Source organism: Hylaeus volcanicus, chromosome 6, assembly GCF_026283585.1.
Source record: "Hylaeus volcanicus isolate JK05 chromosome 6, UHH_iyHylVolc1.0_haploid, whole genome shotgun sequence".
NCBI lineage: Eukaryota > Metazoa > Arthropoda > Insecta > Hymenoptera > Colletidae > Hylaeus > Hylaeus volcanicus.
In genome coordinates this window covers 3,301,933-3,322,278 of record NC_071981.1, presented here as the reverse complement: position 1 = coordinate 3,322,278, position 20,346 = coordinate 3,301,933, and the positions used below count along the sequence as shown (strand labels likewise).

Genomic DNA, 20,346 nt, shown 5'->3' with positions numbered 1-20,346 from the left:
ATTAGTAGCGCGCTAATAAAACGCTGCCTTGCCAACAGTTAACAAAACTTTAATTATAACTAATGTTGTTGTTACAAACGCTGACATTTTCGGAAATGACTAGATGACATCGGATTTCATGTGTCTTTAAAACTTCGAATGTCAACAATTACAATTACACTTTTATATTTCGCATAGATTTTTCGTAATCGATTCTTAAGATAAAAAAGAATATATGAAAATGTAAAGAAATTATAACATTTATTTTTATTCATGTATAACAAGAAGTACGGATTACGAATCATAAAAACGAACGATAATATATAATTGAAAAATGGTGCAAGTGCGAACCGACATAAAACGGGGTATGCATGTATAACATTAATATAATAGAATGAATCGTCCAAAGCAGATCGATATTTATTTTTGAAGGATCATTCATTAATATTCAGCAATATCCAAAACCTTGTTAATAACAATAAATGATAATTATATATATATTACAATACATATACGTAATTATTTTAAACAATGACTACCTACTAAAAGTCCATATTTTCACGATCAATTCATTGAATTATGTATGATACACTTTTAACTACCTATGACACTGGGAAAAGGTAACATTACTCTTTAAACGTTCTCTGGTAAATTTTATGTCGCATTTGTCTGTAACACTGTTTTCGCAAAGAATTGGCATCTCATCATTCTTAAAACGTTTGGACGTTTGTTCCGTGTCCTCCAAATTATCTTCCTCTTGAAGCAGAGGTTTTTTCATAAGTGGTTTATTCAAGGGCCTCATAATTAAACCATCCTTTCTAAACACTACTCCATTTAAATCATAAATAAAATCTTTATTCATAGGTTTTATCTTATTGCGAATAGGACGTTGGGGTTTTGAATTGTCCTGCGAGCATGTAACATCGCTACTTTCCCTCGAATCAGAGCTTTTAGATTGTGTTTCAATCTCCTCCGTATTTTGTAATTTCAAATTGGACTTTTCAGGTGTTTCTTTTACTTCTTCTTTTGTGGAATTTGTTTCAGAAGATCCAAAAATAACTTCCATCACCATTTTTCTAAGCTCAGGATCCAATCCCAGAGTATTCTGTCCTTGAGTACCATTGTTGAAAATATTTTCATCTTCTACATGTAAATCAACTATTTCTTGAAATGTAACTAAATTTTTATCTACTACTTCACTTTCTACTTTTGCTTCTTCTTCTGCTTCAATTTCACCTTCTACTTTTTCTTCTTCTTCCGCATCAACTTTATCTTCTACTTTTGCTTCTTCTGCTTCAACTTCACCTTCTACTTTTGTTTCTCCTTCCACTTCACTTTTTCCTTTTACTTTTGTTTCATCTTCTACTTCTGCTTCTATTTCATTTACTGCTTTTTCTTGCAGTTGAACTTCTGGTTCGACATACCTTGGAGAGATACTAATTTCCACAGCTTTGGAAGTATGAAACTCATTTTCTATGTTATTTACGTCTAATGTAATATCTTGTTCACGTATATATTGATTATCTGGAATCTGCGTTATCATCTCTTCTATAGTAATACGATTATTCTGGGCGTTGTGGACTTTATTACAATGCGCGACACAGTCGCACTTAACGAAGCATTTGAAATCACAAAGTTTACACTGATAACGATTCCAACCTATGTGAATGGCAGCGTGTCTTTTTAAATTAGTCACCGAAGTGAATTTTTGTTTACATAAAAGGCACTGCAGTTTTTGCAGATTTACTATAGAAGCCACTTTTGTTTCCATTACTAGTACATGATCCACTTTTTCGGTTCTTGTTTCTTTTTCAACATCTACCTCTACAGGTATGTATGTAGCATCGTTAACTAGAAAGAAAAAAGGTGTTACTTCATAGTACATGTTTTATTACAGAATAAATAATTGAGTAATGAATTTTAAACGAGTAAAGCCAGTAAAATAACGAATTTACTATATTCTTTACACCCTCAGGGGCTGTGGCTACAGTACGGGTTTAGCAATCCCGAGGTACCCGAGCTATTGGGGGACCACTGGTCCCTGGAAGAGAAGCTTTTTCTTTGTTCTTTGTATGGAATAAAAATAATAATCTCACCTATATTGGTAATTAACTTCCTCGCACTGTCCTTGTTTTTTCTTTTCCTACTTCCAACATTAGTCTTATGTTTATTTATATTAGTGTACACAATTTCTAAAGGGTCCGAGCCATCGCTCGCAGGAAAAGGATTATATTTTATTGTTTTTTCCTCTTTTTCATTCGTGACAACTGTTACATTTTCACTGGTTTCACTCTGTGCAACTGATTCATCATTTCCTAACAAATCCCAGTCTGCTTTACTTAGACTGCCAACTGCTTCGACACGAATAGACATTTCATCGTTATTGCTATTATTCGAAGATTCGGAAGTAATAATGGTTTCACTTATAATACGATCTGGCGATATTTTATTGATCTTTTTCATTTTAGTTGTACTTTCATAGGCTGCGACACGCTTGTGGCAGTACTGCGAGTGAGCAGATAATGCTGCCTTTCGATCAAATCGTTTCCCACAACCACCGCATCTTTGTAATGCTGCATCAGATTCTAACTGATCCATCCATTCCTGTTAACATATAGAATATTTTCGAATTAACAATACTTTAGTAGGAACTCCAGACTTATTATGGTAGTTAAGGTACCTGTGTTTCGTTAACTCGAAGCGCTTCACTTGTTAAACTTTTTTCTGCATTCTGTTGTGCTTGCAAATCCTCTTGAACCGTATCCTTAATAAATGCTTTCTCTTGAATTTGTGATCTGAGTTTTCGCACTTGTTTATTAGACTTTCTGTGAACTGCAATGTATATTGGTAAACATTTATTAAGGTATGTAGGTAAGGTATGTATATTCGTAGAATTCGTAAGTACCTTTGAAAAGATGCCGATATACGCTCCAAGTATTTGCAAATGTATTAGAACAACAAGGGCAAAGATAGCATAATTTATGAGATGTGTGCATTCTTCTCGTATGGACTGCTAATGTCTTCTTTGTTGAAAATCGTGCTCCGCCTAACAAATATAGACCATTAGAAGCGAATTAAAACATTATTGTAATTGAGCTTGTTATAGAAGGTATTTATTTCTAGGTGTGTTTCGAAATAATTATGACATACATGTAGAACAAACAACTTCAGTTTCAGAAGTATAATCACCCTCTCCATTATTACGGTTATTACCATTGCATTCCTGATTAGATTGTAAAACTTGTCCATCTGGGCCTAATACTGCAGTTTGTTTGCTTATCATATCTTTTTGTTCCTTTACCTAAATTAAATCACATATTTATAGTGACATTATCTCATCAGTTACTTTCATTTTGAATTAACTATTCATAACTGCACCTGTGTCTTCATTAAATCTGAATAACTTTGAGTTGAAATTATTGATTCAACAGTTTGATAAATTGCTGGAGAATTAGATTGTACATTTTCAAAGTATGGCTGCTCTACATTGGCACATAAACTTTCTGATTGCTTCTTCTGTAACATACTAACAACAGAAGTCAGATCCTTCTTTTCCTCTTCTTTAGGAACTTGACTTCTTAAGATCCTATCATTTCCATGAACTTCTTGGTGTATTTTCTCTGGTTTTGGTATAATTGGTTTACTCACAAGAATCTGTAATATAGTTAAAGTATGTATAATAAAAAGAATATATTTAAATCTGTATCAACACATTTATTGTGAAAACTATTTTTGTATACTATAGAGCAAGAGGCTCATAGGCCAGAAATGTACGATACAGTCAAGCATATACGTTACACATAAGTATGTAGACTTTATTATATATGTATGTAAAAATTATCAAGAAAAATGTTCTTTTTTCTAGCTCTAGAATTATAGTGCCACTGTTTACATAAATGTGTTGATTTTGAAGACATTATATTAGATTATTTTTAAGTGCCTTTGCACTGAAATATACAAAGTGGAACGTACAGCATCATGATCGTTTGGCGAATTTCTAAAAAATGTGACATCAAATTTTTCTTTACAATAAATCCGTTTGTGCGAGATGAAGTTAACCAGGCTTCTGAAGAGGCTTCGACATATGCGACACTCATATACCAAATCGCATTCGTACGCCAAAATGGATCTAACTTCATCACTGCCATTTTCTAAAACTTTGCTTGCACGATACAAAGTCGACACACTTGTGTCTATTGGTTTGCGCAATTGCGACAAGTCCGGGTTAATAGGAGTAACTTCTTTGGGAGGAAATTTATCTCTTCCAAATTTGCCATTATGTTTTTTGGCCTTTGCCTTTGTTTTCATTGATTTCATGTTCTGCAAGTGTTGTGCGTCCAATGTACTATCTTGTCAAAACTGAAAGAGTCGGTGATTCATAAAATTGTGTAAGTTATGCAACGGCAAAGTAAACTACAAAATAAAAACTAACTAGACTAGAAATTCTATTAAATGATAGCGTATTACAAGATATAAGAAAGAAATTAGATCTTAAAAATGAAATGAATTTAGGCAAATGCAATCATCTAACTGCAAGTGATATTAAACAGATTGAAAAGATTATCATTGGTAAATATAGTTTAAAAATGGTAATCAATATTTGAATACGTATTGTCTACTCGTAGATTAAAAAGAGTCGCAGATTTGAAATTGAAACGGGAAAAGCATACAGTATAGAAGTACCGTCTCTCCTGCATTTTACTGCATAAAAATTGGTTTTCACTTTTCAAATTTCCAAATTATAAAGTAAACAGAGTACCAGGACTCAGAAACGTGTATTAGAAATTAGTTCTCTCACGAAAAAATCACGCGATTTAATTCCTATTATACAAGACGAATTCGCGATCTCGATCGGGGTACGACCTCCATTTTTCCGAAATCTAGAAGTTCTTAGCTCTACCGTTTCGATGAAACAGTATCACGAGCAGCACTTTCAATCGCATGGATAAATAATATTTTTGTTTATTATTCAAATTGTTTCGTGCATTAAACATTTTTTTTTATTGAACTAAACATTTGATCAACTTATAAAGAACGATGAAATCATTGGAGAAATAAGTATACATGTAGTTTTATTCAGTTTTCTTCTGAGACTGTAATCCAAAGGGTTATGTACTTATGTTACTTGAACTTGTAAAAAGGGATTCTAATGTCATAGTATGCACACATTTCTAGTTACATAAGATTAATGGTAGAGATAAAGATGGGCATAATAGAATTATAATGAATAGAATACCATAAATATATTATAAAGAATGCCAATGCATTATGGTTTATTGTATCAGTACATAATAATACAAAGTACCACTAGTCGAGCAAGTAATTTTGTATGTAGCCTTTGAATAGTAACATAGAATAGTGTGGTACGAATTAATGGAATTATATCACGTTCCTTAAGTCTATATAGCATTACATCTAGAGTCTACTATATAAGAAATTAAACAATTTGTATCATCTTTGAATATATGAGATTTTATAACAAAACATTACACAATGTTGTATTTCAATCAAAAAGTGTATTTTGTATTTGTAACAATTATTATCTTTGCTGCAAGTATAATAATTTACCAGGTATATATTACAAAGTACAATATATCACAATTTTTATTGCATAATTACATACATACATAAATGTGTAAATATTATTTATAAAGAATACTATTCTTTTTAATTTAAATGATGAAATTCAGTAAAAAATATATTGTAGCGAGTATTATTTATTACTATAAATTTGTTGAAAGTGACTACTAAATATTGATTTAAAAGTGAAAATATTTACATGATTATAATAATTTGCAGATGAGTTTAATTCAATTTGACAATAAACTACATAACTTGGGTATGTGAAATGTATGGAATTTTTAACATTATAAATGTTCCTTTAAAATAAATGCATAAGAATGAAAAGAATGTTAATAAGTACTTCTTATTAATGCTCTTTTTAGGAGAAGAAGTACCTGTGATTTTATGGTGGACACCATTTGGAAATGATGGAATACTCCGAAAATGTGGAGATTATTCGTGTTATTTTACAAGCAATCGAACTTTTCAGTATCATCCTAAGATAAGTGTAATGACACATTTTCCAATACCATTTAAATTTAAATAATTACAAAGAACGTTTAAAAATTAAATCAAATATCAAGTAAACATTAGTCAATCGATTTTAATACAAAATTTATTATTAATAAATTGTTTATATTTTTATCGTACATAATGCAATCGAATTATTATTAAAAATGTCGTATTTTCCGTTTTTTTTAAATTTTTAGAGTTTTCTTTTTTACGGTAGCAATTTTCAAATTAATAATTTACCGAAATGGAAATCAGATAGAGTTCCATGGGGTTTAATTCATGAGGAATCTCCAAGGAATAACCCCATTTTAGTTCAACAAGAAACTCTGAATCTTTTTACATATTCTTCAACATTTAGCAGATTCAGCGATGTACCTCTTACTTTGATTTATCTACCTGGAATTACAGAATTATTAGGTACATACAACGTATTAAAATTATTGCTAAGAAATTCCACTTTTCTCCATTATATATTTTCTATTTGGATTCCATACGAGGATACAATAAAAATTATAAATTGGTTAAGAAATAACAAATATTTCTGGTCTACCAATCTCTTCATATTTTATTATTTAGAAATTAATATTTCAGATAAAAAGTATTTTATACCAACAAAAAAAAAGACTGAATTAATGCATACAAAAAATCTTGCACCATTGCTTTATATACAATCTGATTGTGATACTGCAAGTAATAGAGATGTGTATGTTGCTGAATTAATGAAGTACATACGCGTTGATTCATATGGCACATGTTTGAATAATGCTCAGTTCGATAAAAGGTGAACTTATTCTACTGTTTCAAAAACAAACCCAATTGCATTTATCGTATTAATTTTGTAAATAATTTGAATGTAGGCTAAAGGACAATTACCTCGACATATTAAACAGTGATGATTTTCTCTCTTTCATTAGTAATTATAAATTTACGTTAGCTTTTGAAAATGCAGTCTGTCAGGATTATATCACGGAAAAGTTATGGAGACCTCTTATCGTTGGATCTGTACCTGTGTATTATGGATCGCCAACATTTAAAGTATTAAAACTTATCTCAACGAGTACTGCTTATATGTACTCAGAAACTAACGAAACGTAGTCATTAAAATTTCTTTCAGGACTGGCTTCCAAATAATATGTCTGCAATTTCAATTCTTGATTTTAAAGATCCCGAAAGTCTAGCCAATTTTTTACACGATCTCTCTACGAACGAAACCGAATATGATAAATATTTATCACACAAATTGTTTGACAATTATGAAATAGATAATCAAAGATTAAAGAAAGCGTTAGAAAGTAATAGAGAATGGATTGGAAATGAATTTGGAAATTACGTAGACAAATTTGAATGTTTCGTTTGCGAAAATATACAAATAGCCAATGAACAAAGAAAAAAAAAAATTATTGATACATCGCATTACGATTGTCCGCTACCTAGAAATCCTATAACATCTAGGACTGATTACCATAATTGGTGGACAAAACAATGGATTTTAGAAAAATTTGGAGCGAAATTATTAACTTATCATTTAAAAAATAATCTTACAATAAGCGTAGAAAAATTTGAAAAAGACAAAATGGAATTGTACAGACAAAACCAAGATTAAAGTATTAATGCTTTTCTACTTTGTTTAACAAACAACTTTGTTACAATTAAATAAATTTCGTATTTCAAAATTTCACTTACCAATTTCTTTAAAGTAAAACACAATATAAGACAAAGTTCAATTCACAACCATGTTTTGCAAAATAGGAGTAGGTACCCCCATCAAATCACAAAGTTGGTTTCTTATTGGTCGAAGTTCAGACACTGATCTTTCCCAATCAGTGACATTTAATTCAAACAAAATTTTAACTAAATTCTGTTCAGGAATATCCATTTCTTCCCCGTATAGAGTTAAAGCTTCGTATGTTTTCGTTGCAGCTACTTTTCGTATGCATTTGTATTTATGACAAAGAAAAATACTCAACTGACAAAATGCTCGCTTTGCAACCACTCCGCGTATCTAAAAAAAAAAAATAATTATCATAAGATTTTTATGGTTTTTTTGTTCTATGCAAAGTAATATAAAAATGTAAGCAGTAAAAGTAATGGAAATACCTGAAGCAGCTGACAAAAGACGTTTATACTGATAATTAGCAACTTGGTATTACTCGTATTTTTTATTTCCTGTTTAAGTAACATTAAGATTCTTTCTGAAATGCCATTTTTAAAATCGTCAAGAACAATTTGAATACAGCCAGAACTAAGTAAGCGATCCAGAAATGCCAGGATCGACGAGATCATTCTTTCATTTTTGTGACTTTCTTCAAAAATGCTCAAAATTTTATAACATAAATTTTTAAGACCTAGTTCGTCTATTTCTTGTAAATAAGAAAATAAAGAAACGCTAGAATGTTTAACCTACAACCAAAATGGAAACTTTAAAACAAAAAATCAAATATTCACAAGAGAATTCAATTATTCTTAATTCTACCAATAATAATTACCAGAGATTCACTTAAACCACCAACGCTAAATATAATTCCCCGTAGAAGATGCATTGTATAAGGAGGATAAGATAACATTTTAACAAATCTTGGAAAAGTAGTGGATTCCATTCGCCATTCTATATTTTCTTTACACTCGTTATACGGAAAGATACTTTTCAATTCAGTTAGGTATGGAATGTTCGGTAGCGGAGGATCATTATGAATGAGCGCGCTGAAAACTGTTCCTGCTTGCGCTCGAATTCCGTCAATTCTTTCTACAGCTTGCTGTGCAATTCCACCAATTATATTTGCCATCAACTCCTCGTTTAATATGGACACCAATTTTGCTTGAAATACTAGATTTGTTAACATCTAAAATTATTTCAAGAATAATATTTAAGTGGCGTGCTAAGAATAACTATATTTATTATAAAGGAATTATATTCACATGTAAACCAGTCATTGCTGCTTCTCGTACCCATGCTCCTATATCTCCACGACTATCTACTGTATATTCTTTCAACGACTGCAAATAACAATCATATAAATTGTGCACGAATTCTTGCCATTTATCTGAAAATTAGGGAAGGAATTATTTAACTGATGTTCTCAATGACATTTTATTTTTACAAAAACAAACAAACCTGCTTCTTTCACTCCCAATGTTTCACACACCATTATTAATGCATGTATAGCTTCTTTCCTACTCTCTGCCCACTTTAGAGTATTTTCTGATATTTCGGTACATTTGATGAGAGCTTTTATCACATCGGTTACCCTTTCACAAATTATAAATAAAGGAAAATATCCTACAGAAATAATTGATAATTAGTATATAATAGCACCTATTAAATTTACAACATTCTAAGCTATAAGAATATTCTTATGTTACCTATGGCTTGTGCAAAACCTATTCGAACAAGTTGATTACTCGATTGTAAATTATCAAGGTAACGATCAATTACGCTCTTCCGGTAATTGGTATCTATATCAGCATAGTATTTCAGAAAAAATTCTGTGTGCGCTTCTGCTGCTTTTGTTCTAACCGCAGACACGTCGTGTGCCAAACATTCTTCTAAAAGATTTTGCCAGTCATCTGCAGAAGTTACATTTGTTTATTTTTAATTATTACATTTTCGACTTTTGTGATATAAATTATAACATATGGATAGTATTAGCTTACAAATAACTTCTGTGGAGATTGGCAAATGGACAATGGAGCATTTTTTTATGAGTACAGCACAAGCTTGTTTCATCAATTCTCCTCCCAGTCCTTTGAACTGCCCTCTTTTCCGAAAAGTGTTTACTATATTTCTTATATTTTCTATGGCTGTTGCTTCAATTATATTTTCAATTTTTTCGTTATAGCTGCTGTGCAATGCTTCTAAAATTTCTGCAATTGCTACTACAGCACCGTGTCTGATATTCAAATCGATAGAATTTAACATATCTAATAAATTTGATAAAACTGTATCCTTAATGTAATTTGGAGCAGCTGGCGTTAGATTAAAGAGCGTTTTAGCCGAAAGTTCTCTGATTGCTGTATCCCAGTGTGTGACTTTTCTTGCAACCACATGATCAATGAGAGGCTTTGTGTACTCGTCATACTGAGCAATTTCTGCACTGATTTTTAAATATGCATGATTTCTAACACCAACTTCAAAATAATCAGCAATAGTTAATATTTCTATTCCATGTGGAAAATTCCCTTGCCTACCGACATTTTCTTGAAATGCTGCAGATGCAGCTCTTCTACAATTAATTTCTCTATCAAAACAGGCAACGACTATCAACATAGCTGCAATTTCTTGTACATATGGTTGAAAAATATCAGGGTCATATGCTCTGGGAAATGACCAACAAATATAACACGCGGCATCTCGAATTAAATACCCAATTGATCCATATGCTCTCGGCTCGTCGAATACTAAAGCCTGAAGAACTACTGGTATCACATCTTTTAAACGATGAGGTAACAGAAGTCCACGTCTTCCTAATTCTGCTAATGCCAAACAACCACCGTGCCAAGCAGAATCTGACTCACGACCGCAAAAAAGATTCAGTACAAATCCTACTACATCATCTGCTAAATCCATTGGTAATCTTGCTGTTATTCTTCCAATTCCTTTTGCAGCAGACCATCTTATCGTAATTGCTTTATCTCTAAGACCTTGTATAAGCTGTTCAATAATATCCTCTATTGCAGATGGAATATCCTGATCGTCATTGTTGGTTGGAACATCTCTAATCTTTTCTAAATTGTTCACGGTGCTAATATGTTTAGCGTTAAGCGATAAACATATGGATCTATTCATTCTTTGATATCTCCATGATGCAAGTTTTGTTCCTAATAACACTAATCCAATTCTTTGTACAATTTTTATCCCAAATTTCCTAATAAGATCGGCAGGATTATTATTTAGATGAAAATGTAAAATTTTATCTAAAATTATTTGGGTGTATGGTTTAACATCTTCCCTTGCTGTATGTTTCAATAATGCTGCTATGACTGCTAAAGGACCATGTCTTAAAGAATCGTTTTCCACGCATTCTAAACACCACATTATCATTTCTTTCAAATATAAGTTTTTAACATCCGATCTAGTCAAGAAATTAGTAATTAAAAAAACTGCAGCTACAGCACAAGCATCTTTTGACAAGCAAAATAATTTGCATTGTTTTAAAATTCTAACTATTATTGATTGCTCAAAGTCAACATCAGAGGTTTCTAGACGCGAAAGTGGAAATGGTATTTTTGATATTATAGAAAGCCAAACTAGAAGTACGTATCGAGTCTCCCATGTGCTCACATCATTCGGATCTTGTTTCTCCAACATTCGGAGAACAGGAAGGAGATCTGCTACCTGTGTGAAATTTATAATTATAAACGTATGCTTGAAGATCGAAGCGTATGATAGAATATAAAAAAGTTATATGTATTCATTTACCTCGTGTGGCAAATATGTAACGATCTTCTTGTACGTTTTGACAGACATAACGATGAAAATGTATTTGAAAGCATTATGTTGTATGCTTTCTGTGGAATTTTCATCCTTAATAATAGAGATCAATGGCTGCAGAATGTCATCCAAATAAGGATCCAATAATTGTCTCTGGTCCTGATATTGCGACAGAATAAAATTAAATCGATCCCGATTTTTCTCAACTAGACTTGACGAAAGGTGAACATCTTTTAGTTCCGCAATTAGAGAAGTCACTTCATCAATTTCCTTAAAAGCACTGAATCCACAACCAATTACTTCTGGATCCGGACAATCACTCAACACCATTTTCTTTCTCTCTCAGTTTCTTACTGTCATTCGCGAAAACTGATGTCTTTAATTCAACTACCAAGTTTTTAATTATTTAAGTTTATTTTAATTATAAAAACACAAACATATGAAGAAGAAAATCCTTCAGACGTTTCACGAAAAATTATACCAAATAGTGGCGCATGCGTAGCGGCGTAATAGTTCGTATATTTTATTAAATATACATTTACACATTAATATAAACAATAAATATTTATTTCAGAAATATTTCATTGATACAAATAATATATTTACAAGAGGGGAAACGAATGCGACAGCTGATAAATAATCTAAAATCAGTACATTCGTAATTTGAATTTATGGAGTTGGTTTGGGCCTATATTTAATTTTTGGTCCAAAAAAGGAAAGTTCAACTTAAATTTATACAGGCTAAACATAAAAGTAGTTAAAATTAAGTGTAAATATAAAGAAATATAATATAGCCACGTGTAGGAATCTACATTACCGGCCCAGTATTAAACATAACTATAAACTTGGACAGTTTGCCACAGATGGCTCTGCTTAGATGGTAAAATTAAATTAAAAAATAGTTGAATTCTTTCACTACTAGCATGAGCAGAGCCACAGTTGTGGTAGAGCACTTCTCTGCTCACTTTCTTTGTAAATAGTTTATCAATTCAAATATTAAATTATTATTTATTAAACATGTGTCATTACCGTTTGAGATAAAATTGTTGTAGAGTTAACGAACTTTTAAATTGATAGTTGTGAACAGTGTCAATTTTTAATCCCGATCAAAAAATTGTAATATTTACCTCCGTAGAAACAGAACTGTCAAAAATGTTCGAATGGGCGTACGATGGTGTCAATGTGTCTATACCACGTAACGTTGGACCAGAATGTGCTTACTATTTGAGCCCAAAGCGAAGGATAATCGAAACGTTATTTATATCCATATTCATAATAAGCTTTCTTGTTTGGGGTTATAAACGAATGAGACTGCCAGCCCGGGCATCGTACGTGGATCATGATCGAGTTGGCAGAAGAGTGCTGTTGCTTGTTATGTCACTAGTATTGGGAATGGAGTTAGGTTTCAAATTTACCAGCAGAACAGTTATATATATTTTTAATCCTTGTCACATAACAACGCTGGCACAAGTACGTTTAATAGATAGGGCTTCCTCGAACACAGGAGTTACGATTATTTACAATTGTTGCTTTTATTCTTGTTATGCAGTTGTACTTACTGGCAGCAGATCCTAGTCCGACTGTGACAGCTATCTTCAGAATACATTTAAACTTCATGAACGGACCAGTTTTAGCATACTTGTTTCCAGAAACTGAATCTCGAAAGGTAAGTTATAATAAAGTATCTCAACATTCTTCTCGAGATTAACATGAATTCTTTCAGATATTTGCTGACAAAGCTCTGTATTACATTCAGCATGGATTGATGGTAGTAATCCCATATTACTTGCTAAGGATTGGAGGTAGTTATTTGCAATTTAATTTTAGTAACATATTACATCTTTTTAAGAAGTCAAAAAGAGAAATCATATTAATTGAATACCTTCATTTTGTCTACTTGCAGGTGTTTACAATATTGAGCCCCTATCGGACATGAGCTGGTCTGTTTTTAGCTATGGACTGAATTTAATATATCACTTTTGGATTCTTCAACCTCTTGCCTGGGTATGTTGAAACTAATCTTACTATTATTTGTACTTACTTTTATTACTATTTTTGTACTTTATAGCCTACACAAGTGAATCTCAGTCACATGTTGTGTCCAGCTATTCTGGACCCATTCGAAGGACAAAATTATCGATTATGCGTGTTCGTTCACCAAGGAATATTATGCCCATTGCTATGCAAGTTATTGTGCTATGTATTCAATTTCTTTTTAACGAGGTTCCCACCGACTAAAGTAAAATCGTCGCTCGAGTCTGCACTTCCGAAAAAGAAAAACAATTACGAACATAACAAAAAGTTACGCGCAGATACAGATATTTCTGGGAACGGACATGCACGTGTGAACTAGTCTAATACTTTGTAATACATGCTAACATGATCTCTATGAACACTTTGCCGCAATTAAGTAAGTACTTGTTTGTTAAAGGAGTCAAATATGTTTATATGTTACCAAATGAACTTGTGCCTGTACGTAATTGTACAGGAGTAACACGTTTATAGCTCATTTTTCACACTATACCATCGGATACAGTGGGTAAGAACGTGCAGGACAAATCGTGGTAATAACTAGGTATTCGCAAATTGCAAATGAATACGTAAGAAGTATTTAACGAGTTTTTACCAGAGACGGACAAAATTCTTATTAAATAAAGGCTCAATAAAAGTTTAAATCTGAATTCTATGATCAAATTATGTTTTACATTGAATTAATGAAAGTTTACCCAAATAACTATTCGTTTCTCCATCAATAAAATTCTGCCTGTCTCTGGTTTTAACTGAATGCTACAGTCGCTGTGTAGCATATTTTTCCACTTAGACGTTTTACATTGCGAGACACTGCTAGTCTCGTGAAACGAATTCCTAACGTGTCTGTGACTAGAAATATACACAGGATACTGTCCTACTTAGAAATCACACTCTTTAATGCTAATAAGTTTGAGAGTTAATTTTGACTTATATATGTTCACTATATTATTTTTGGGGGATATTTCTTAGTTTTAAGAATGTAGATTGAATGTGATATGTAAAGATCAACTATGTTTTAATGTGATACTACGTAAACTACGTATATGTTAATAAGGGAAAGTCGAAGACGCGTGATAATATTAATTTATTTACTTAAAAGTTGTATAAGATTGTGTCAACAGTGTGCACACAGCGACATACTTATCTTCATGGTTACGCAATATATTCCACGAAGCTGGTATACAAAGAGCAATTTAAATAATCGACGAAATCAGGCTAGCGATATTACGCTAATTACCAGAAATTAAATTTTTTCAAATATATTTTTTGATCCCATGAAAATGTTGATAAGTAAATAATGCGAAAAGTAAATAAGATAGTCTCGAAACTAACAAATGAGTTTAGTCCATATATTTCCTATTTTAAAAAGTTAAGAAGAAAGTATATGCAAATATATTTCTGTAGAATAATGTAAATCAAACAAAAATTAACAAAAAATTTGTTTTATGGTTCCTAATTTAATCTCGCGTTTCTTACATTTCAATAATGTAAGTTTGACTTATATTCAAACGAAGATTTATATTTTTATAACTATCCTTTTTCAATTCGCGTATACGAGAACATTTCAGGAATACTTATTCAAACTTTTGAGCTTTAATTGTGCGCACTTTTTACACAACAGGGTTTTGTATCGACGAATTAAATTTCAAGACAGAAAGATGGATTGAAGAGATCAACAATAATAACATTTAATTTGTGAGGGGACATTTTCTATGTCGAGTATGCAATTATAAAGGCCTCGAAAAAGTTTTATTTGAAACCTCGATATAGCACAATAACAAGATCTTTTCTACTACTTATCGTATTTCATAGCACGTAGAGTAACAGTTACATAAACAAAACTGTGCAACAAGAAACTTTTAATACGTGTACTCCATCGATAATAAGAGCAAACTAGAATCCGGGAGGAAATATATCACGGATGTGCTATTATGTACTATAAGTGTTTCAGACCACTATACTAAGGCTTTAGCAAGAAAGTACATTGTACATACGTAGTATGTAAAAAGAGGATTGCGCGTATACAGTACATGTACTTCTTGGAATTGTAGCCCTGTTATCTTGCCAGATGCACCCAAAGAAGCACTAACAGAATATTATGTGTATGGAAGATTCGTTTCTCTAATGAACCAAATCTAATCGTATTTAATTTGATAAAAGTTGGATTCGAAATTAAATTAACATGCCCTTCTCCGCTCTCTATTAACCATTTGCTAATATATATATATACATATATACTTTGGGAACCTAGCGGTTAAATTTTATAGCTAGTATGTATATTTAATTTCGATTCTAGGATAATTTGGAGCTTTAATTATTGTGATCCTAACTCGTCATTAGACCACTGTGATTTTGAATCTTTCATGTACATGTATCTGATTCACAAGATTTATTTAAAAGTTGAGAGGTAATAGCGGATTGTGTATTGTTTGAAGTAATGTGTAAAAGATCGCTATTGTTATATTTTTGTAAGCTACGAAGAGTATTGAGTTTCCACGGTGGTTGCAGTCAAGCGTAAACTTGTTTGAACTTCTTTGAGGAAGTAGAAAGAGAAACTGAACGTTCGATTATGATTATATGCTTAACGGGAATACAAAACGGGGAATGATTTGTACGAAAATTCACGTGTAAATAAACATTCAGTAAAAATTTCTTGTTATCTTTGTCTTCGATTACTTGATCCAGCCAAGTTGAAATTGGTTGGTGTTTGATACTGGCAAACAAAAATGTTTATATAAACGGATTTTAAGGTATGCAACAATACATACATTAAAGCATTAAAATAAAATAATTTATTTACAGAAAGATGTACACTTCTTCCTTTTAAACACTCGTAGTTCTGATATACGTGCAAGTATACCGGTGTTCCATGCTTAATCGCATTCTGACTAATTCGCGTTCTCTCTAAACATTTGTACAGAATGGTTTCGTAGGCGGTTACATGATTATCTATATGCGCGTTTCAAACACGTGTATTTACAAAATGATGCGTTTCCAAATGGTGACTCGAATTTGTTTTTACATGTACTACTTGTACATGCATAATTTAAGTACATAAATCTAAATCAAAGTCATTATAATCCTGACATTCCATATAATAAGTACAGATGAGGTGAGATTGCATCGAAAGAATTGTAATAAGGCACCGCTATACTCCAATGCTGGGCATTAATTAATTACATTTACACGTGTAATCTTGGTAATTTGTATTCGAAATAAGTCCACGGATACGACTCGTTTTCGTGGTCAATCGAGAAAGGTATAAATTCTAAGTCAGTCCGCGACCCGTATTCGTTTCTATTTACCTAGACGAAATCACACATGAAATCAAAGTTTATTTTTCTCTTTGTACGTTCGTGATTGCTATGTACACGACTCTGTACAAAAGTTTAGAAAGCAACTAACTCGCGACGACTACACCCGAACACAATGACGATAATAAATATGTACATTACAAACGACTGTATTTATCCATATCTCTAGATGATCTTTCATTGTTCACCGTGCTGACAACATTGCTACCTATAAGTATAGACTTTGTACAATACTCATACGTAACCAACGCAGGACTTTCTTACAGATACCAAACGCATTGGCAAATTAAAACGTTGTTCGCATAAATTATAACGTATTGTGCATTTACCACAATGGTGGTCACGAAATTTCACACAGTTTTCTTAGAAAATAATTCAGTACATACAGGAAGCTATATGGCACAATGATACGACACAAAAAAACAAACTCTAAACATTGCGTAGACGATATTTCACAGGTACCTGTTTCATTTCTAGCATTACCTTTACTTGCTCTTTTGATGTACTTAGAAAATAATGCGAGCGAAACAATTTTATTTAAAAAAAGCTAGATAAAATTGTAACTATTGTACAAATCGATTCAAATTCTCGCCACAATTTACAATTTGAGAGGCTGTTTTATACAGTTGAAAGGAAAACACCTATGAACACTTTAAGTGGAACACCCTGTATACTGTTTTGTGAAATGTCATTTTTCCATTCGTTCAACGATTTTGCTACTTAAAAATAGGTACTAATCTAAGATGTGTATAAATATATATAATAAATTAAAATAAAAAACGAAGCGTAATTGGGTTTCGTAAGAAAGGTGTTGGACCTTTCATTCTTGCAAAGGATCCCTTCCTTAACGGATGTAACAAAAACAGAAATAAGCAAACATCTACACAGGTATTGTTAAAAAAATGAGCACACTAATAAAATACGACGAATCACAGATATTTCTTTCACAGTTACCAAAAAATTATGCAAATAGCATAAGGACAATAAACATGAGTTTAATATTAATGGCAGACTTGTCGATGTCCAAAATAATCTATATGCCACCAGTACACGACTATCTTGTAAACAAGTTGGAATTGCCATTTCTTTGGCAGAAGATTTATACATATAAAGCATGTATTTATACAAGGACTCAACTATCAATACTGTATGGAAGAGTAAAGAATCGGACAATACTTATCCCTATGTACATGCGCGTTAACTTAACGTAAATCTACATGACTTGGAAAAAAGAGTCGAAATGAAAGTACTGTCGAAAGGCGTAACTTGCAACGCTTCTTGGTTTATTCGAATGCTAGTCATTTTATTCCTGAGACATTGATAAATGCTGTCGAATAAGATTAATTTAAAGCTTTATAGGATATTTAGAAATGGTTAAGTTCAACTCTACTATTTCTCCATTTATCAATTTTGTATTTTGGTGTAGTTTTGAAATAAAAAAAAAGGGTTGCAAGTAACACCATCCGACAAATTATCGAATCTGACTCGTGTTCGTTTGAACACAGAGGAACTTTTCTGTTAAAAATGATCTAACTCAAAAATTTTTACACGATCATCTTGAAATCAGTAATACGTTACTCAACCCTTTTAGACCTAACCCAGACCTTCCTGATGCTAATTAGTAGATGTATAAATTCAAGAAGAATGTGTTGATGTCCGTCGTTGAGTAACTAACGACTGTTCACACCGTATAAAGCCTTATTACAGATTTATCAGTTTAAATGGAATGCTAATACTATTTACAATGTATTGACTGAATGAACAGGCACGTGTCCTTCGTGAAGAGTATCATACAGTTCATTAGTGCACTGGGTTCTACTTCATAGTAGACATTCCAGTACAATGCAGAAAATTTGTATTGAAATTTCATTGTACAATCCCGAAGAAACCTTCAAAGATATGTGTCTACTAGAAGTAAAGTGTTAGCCATCTAGAGGAGGTCCTAAGTACACCATAGATACCTCTGTATTTCCATATACAGCGGATACGGATGGATATAATCTTTTGTCTGGCAACCCTGCATATTGAATTTTGTCATTAATATCGCCAAAGTATTAGAATTTTAAATATACAGTTTGTTTTACATTTACAAAAAGAAATAAAGCTGAATTTTTAAAAGACATTACTTTGTAGGTTTCGTATATTTAACAACAAATAGTTCAAGGTATCGTTATATGTATATTCTGACACCAAAATTTCAATCAAAAGTTTACAACTACTGTTCAACTTAAAGCTTTAATATAGCTGATTAATTTAAAACTAAAATGTACCAAATATTCAAATACAATACCTCTAAATGCCACTCCCAAAAATTCGTAATTTTTTTCAAAAGATAACGTGTTATCATCACAATCTAATATTACCCTAATTCTTTCCCCAACCTGTTAATTATAAAATTTTACACCTTAAGGTACATTCGACAATATTCTATACATTCTTTTGAGAAATATGACATACCTGATACTTGGGGGCATTATTAAGTAACGGATAGTTCCCTTGCACATCCCCATTGTGTAACAGGTGATTATCCACTAGATTCCATCCCCACGAATGCTCGTTTGAACCAAGTAATGCTACATACCCGTGACATAACAATGGTGCTTCTTTTGTCGCTATTCCTATAACTGCCACTGTGCCCAGAGGTCCTTCCCAAATTACCTCCCAGGCATGACGGCCATGCCGGAAACCGATTTTTCCTCTACAGGCATCCGTACTTTGTGCGACAGGATTTCTGTAACACAATCATACCGATTAGAGGTAATAATTTACAGTTACAAACAGTATTTATAAGGTAACTGAGGTAAACTTCAGATGTCACGGTGTCTCAACTATTTATGATAAATACAACAAATTTAAGTTTTGGTTCATTTTTAACTGTACTTAATAATTTTATTACTATTTACACTTGTAATAATACTATTATTGGGTCAGTGGATTGGGTTTATTTACGTCACTCGACAAAAACATACAAGAATCGATGCGCGTTGAGAAGCGATTCAGTTTTCCTACCTGTGTAGAGTGAATCCATTCGGTTTAATGTAAATGTTACAGGAACAATCGACGGGGTTCCATGCGTGATAAAATGCCCGCAATTTGGACTTGTAGGTGGGTACCGATGACAATAAATCGGAACTGAGAGCCTCCTGGGCCAGCTTGCGGATGCAGTGCATCCTCCACGCGTCATTGTTCTCGTCGTTCAAGAATCGGTTCCATCGTTTGCACACCATCGAGCAGTTTCGCAACGTGTGGAGATCTAAATAAGAAAAAATCACTTCCAAAACTCGATCCGATGCTCGGAGTGCTATATCGTCCATTTTGCCGGCACTGCTTCTGGTCGGGTAAACGAACAAAACATATACACGCAGAACGCCGCACGGAGTCTGTTGTGTTCGGCTTGGAGCCTACAAAGACGAACACAGTGGCGCGATCTAGCGGTTGGAACAGGCAACTTCCGGTCGGTAATAGGATAACAGAACGATAGTAGAGATACTAGAGATCTACGCTTGAAATTGTGCGAGA

At 32.5% G+C, this 20,346-nt stretch overlaps 5 protein-coding genes across 7 annotated transcripts; 2 read left to right on the top strand and 3 right to left on the bottom strand.

The window, feature by feature from the left end:
- Positions 1 to 366: 366 nt before the first annotated feature.
- LOC128879112 (zinc finger protein 800) lies at positions 367 to 4,836 on the bottom strand. The gene is given in 9 exon segments (XM_054127974.1): positions 367 to 1,830; positions 2,076 to 2,583; positions 2,660 to 2,811; positions 2,885 to 3,025; positions 3,130 to 3,280; positions 3,358 to 3,633; positions 3,952 to 4,302; positions 4,305 to 4,338; positions 4,663 to 4,836. Coding segments are annotated over 9 exon segments (2,880 nt in total). The 5' UTR covers positions 4,677 to 4,836; the 3' UTR covers positions 367 to 577.
- A 40-nt stretch (positions 4,837 to 4,876) lies between these two features.
- On the top strand, positions 4,877 to 7,727 carry LOC128879113 (alpha-(1,3)-fucosyltransferase 10). 2 transcript variants are annotated; one of them, XM_054127976.1, is made up of 7 exons: positions 4,880 to 5,550; positions 5,779 to 5,818; positions 5,925 to 6,049; positions 6,252 to 6,471; positions 6,646 to 6,835; positions 6,912 to 7,089; positions 7,169 to 7,727. In XM_054127976.1, the coding sequence occupies exons 1-7, from the start codon at positions 5,473 to 5,475 to the stop codon at positions 7,655 to 7,657; spliced, it is 1,320 nt and encodes a 439-aa protein (XP_053983951.1). In that variant the 5' UTR covers positions 4,880 to 5,472; the 3' UTR covers positions 7,658 to 7,727. The 2 variants fall into 2 exon arrangements, with proteins under 2 accessions (XP_053983950.1, XP_053983951.1); XM_054127975.1 differs by having other exon boundaries at positions 4,877 to 5,550; positions 6,252 to 6,835.
- LOC128879111 (tubulin-specific chaperone D) lies at positions 6,313 to 11,982 on the bottom strand. The gene is made up of 10 exons (XM_054127972.1): positions 11,471 to 11,982; positions 9,706 to 11,386; positions 9,415 to 9,618; positions 9,167 to 9,331; positions 8,971 to 9,095; positions 8,541 to 8,894; positions 8,152 to 8,454; positions 7,738 to 8,056; positions 6,928 to 7,060; positions 6,313 to 6,450 (listed from the first exon to the last, which is right to left on the bottom strand). The coding sequence occupies exons 1-8, from the start codon at positions 11,810 to 11,812 to the stop codon at positions 7,775 to 7,777; spliced, it is 3,456 nt and encodes a 1,151-aa protein (XP_053983947.1). The 5' UTR covers positions 11,813 to 11,982; the 3' UTR covers positions 6,313 to 6,450; positions 6,928 to 7,060; positions 7,738 to 7,774.
- A 98-nt stretch (positions 11,983 to 12,080) lies between these two features.
- Positions 12,081 to 16,162, top strand: LOC128879114 (transmembrane protein 164). Its single transcript, XM_054127977.1, has 5 exons — positions 12,081 to 12,952; positions 13,032 to 13,148; positions 13,206 to 13,284; positions 13,386 to 13,486; positions 13,551 to 16,162. The coding sequence occupies exons 1-5, from the start codon at positions 12,635 to 12,637 to the stop codon at positions 13,833 to 13,835; spliced, it is 900 nt and encodes a 299-aa protein (XP_053983952.1). The 5' UTR covers positions 12,081 to 12,634; the 3' UTR covers positions 13,836 to 16,162.
- Positions 16,163 to 16,284: 122 nt separating this feature from the next.
- LOC128879115 (F-box/SPRY domain-containing protein 1) lies at positions 16,285 to 20,336 on the bottom strand. 2 transcript variants are annotated; one of them, XM_054127978.1, is made up of 4 exons: positions 19,837 to 20,336; positions 19,285 to 19,558; positions 19,118 to 19,208; positions 16,285 to 18,844 (listed from the first exon to the last, which is right to left on the bottom strand). In XM_054127978.1, exons 1-4 carry the CDS (start codon positions 20,139 to 20,141, stop codon positions 18,750 to 18,752), a joined length of 765 nt encoding a protein of 254 aa, XP_053983953.1. In that variant the 5' UTR covers positions 20,142 to 20,336; the 3' UTR covers positions 16,285 to 18,749. The 2 variants fall into 2 exon arrangements, with proteins under 2 accessions (XP_053983953.1, XP_053983954.1); XM_054127979.1 differs by lacking the exon at positions 19,118 to 19,208.
- Between the last annotated feature and the right edge of the window lie 10 nt (positions 20,337 to 20,346).

Coding starts and splice junctions, on each gene's coding strand:
- LOC128879113 (XM_054127975.1), top strand. CDS start 5,473: ATGTTGTATTTCAATCAAAAAGTGTATTTTGTATTTGTAACAATTATT. Junction 5,551..5,778: donor CAAGTATAATAATTTACCAG/GTATATATTACA, acceptor AATAATTTGCAG/ATGAGTTTAATTCAATTTGA. Junction 7,090..7,168: donor ATGGATCGCCAACATTTAAA/GTATTAAAACTT, acceptor AATTTCTTTCAG/GACTGGCTTCCAAATAATAT.
- LOC128879111 (XM_054127972.1), bottom strand. CDS start 11,812: ATGGTGTTGAGTGATTGTCCGGATCCAGAAGTAATTGGTTGTGGATTC. Junction 11,387..11,470: donor TTACATATTTGCCACACGAG/GTAAATGAATAC, acceptor AATTTCACACAG/GTAGCAGATCTCCTTCCTGT. Junction 9,332..9,414: donor AGGTTTTGCACAAGCCATAG/GTAACATAAGAA, acceptor TTATTTCTGTAG/GATATTTTCCTTTATTTATA.
- LOC128879114 (XM_054127977.1), top strand. CDS start 12,635: ATGTTCGAATGGGCGTACGATGGTGTCAATGTGTCTATACCACGTAAC. Junction 12,953..13,031: donor ACATAACAACGCTGGCACAA/GTACGTTTAATA, acceptor CTTGTTATGCAG/TTGTACTTACTGGCAGCAGA. Junction 13,149..13,205: donor CAGAAACTGAATCTCGAAAG/GTAAGTTATAAT, acceptor GAATTCTTTCAG/ATATTTGCTGACAAAGCTCT.
- LOC128879115 (XM_054127978.1), bottom strand. CDS start 20,141: ATGGACGATATAGCACTCCGAGCATCGGATCGAGTTTTGGAAGTGATT. Junction 19,559..19,836: donor AATGGATTCACTCTACACAG/GTAGGAAAACTG, acceptor ATTGTGTTACAG/AAATCCTGTCGCACAAAGTA. Junction 18,845..19,117: donor TTTGGGAGTGGCATTTAGAG/GTATTGTATTTG, acceptor TTCAATATGCAG/GGTTGCCAGACAAAAGATTA.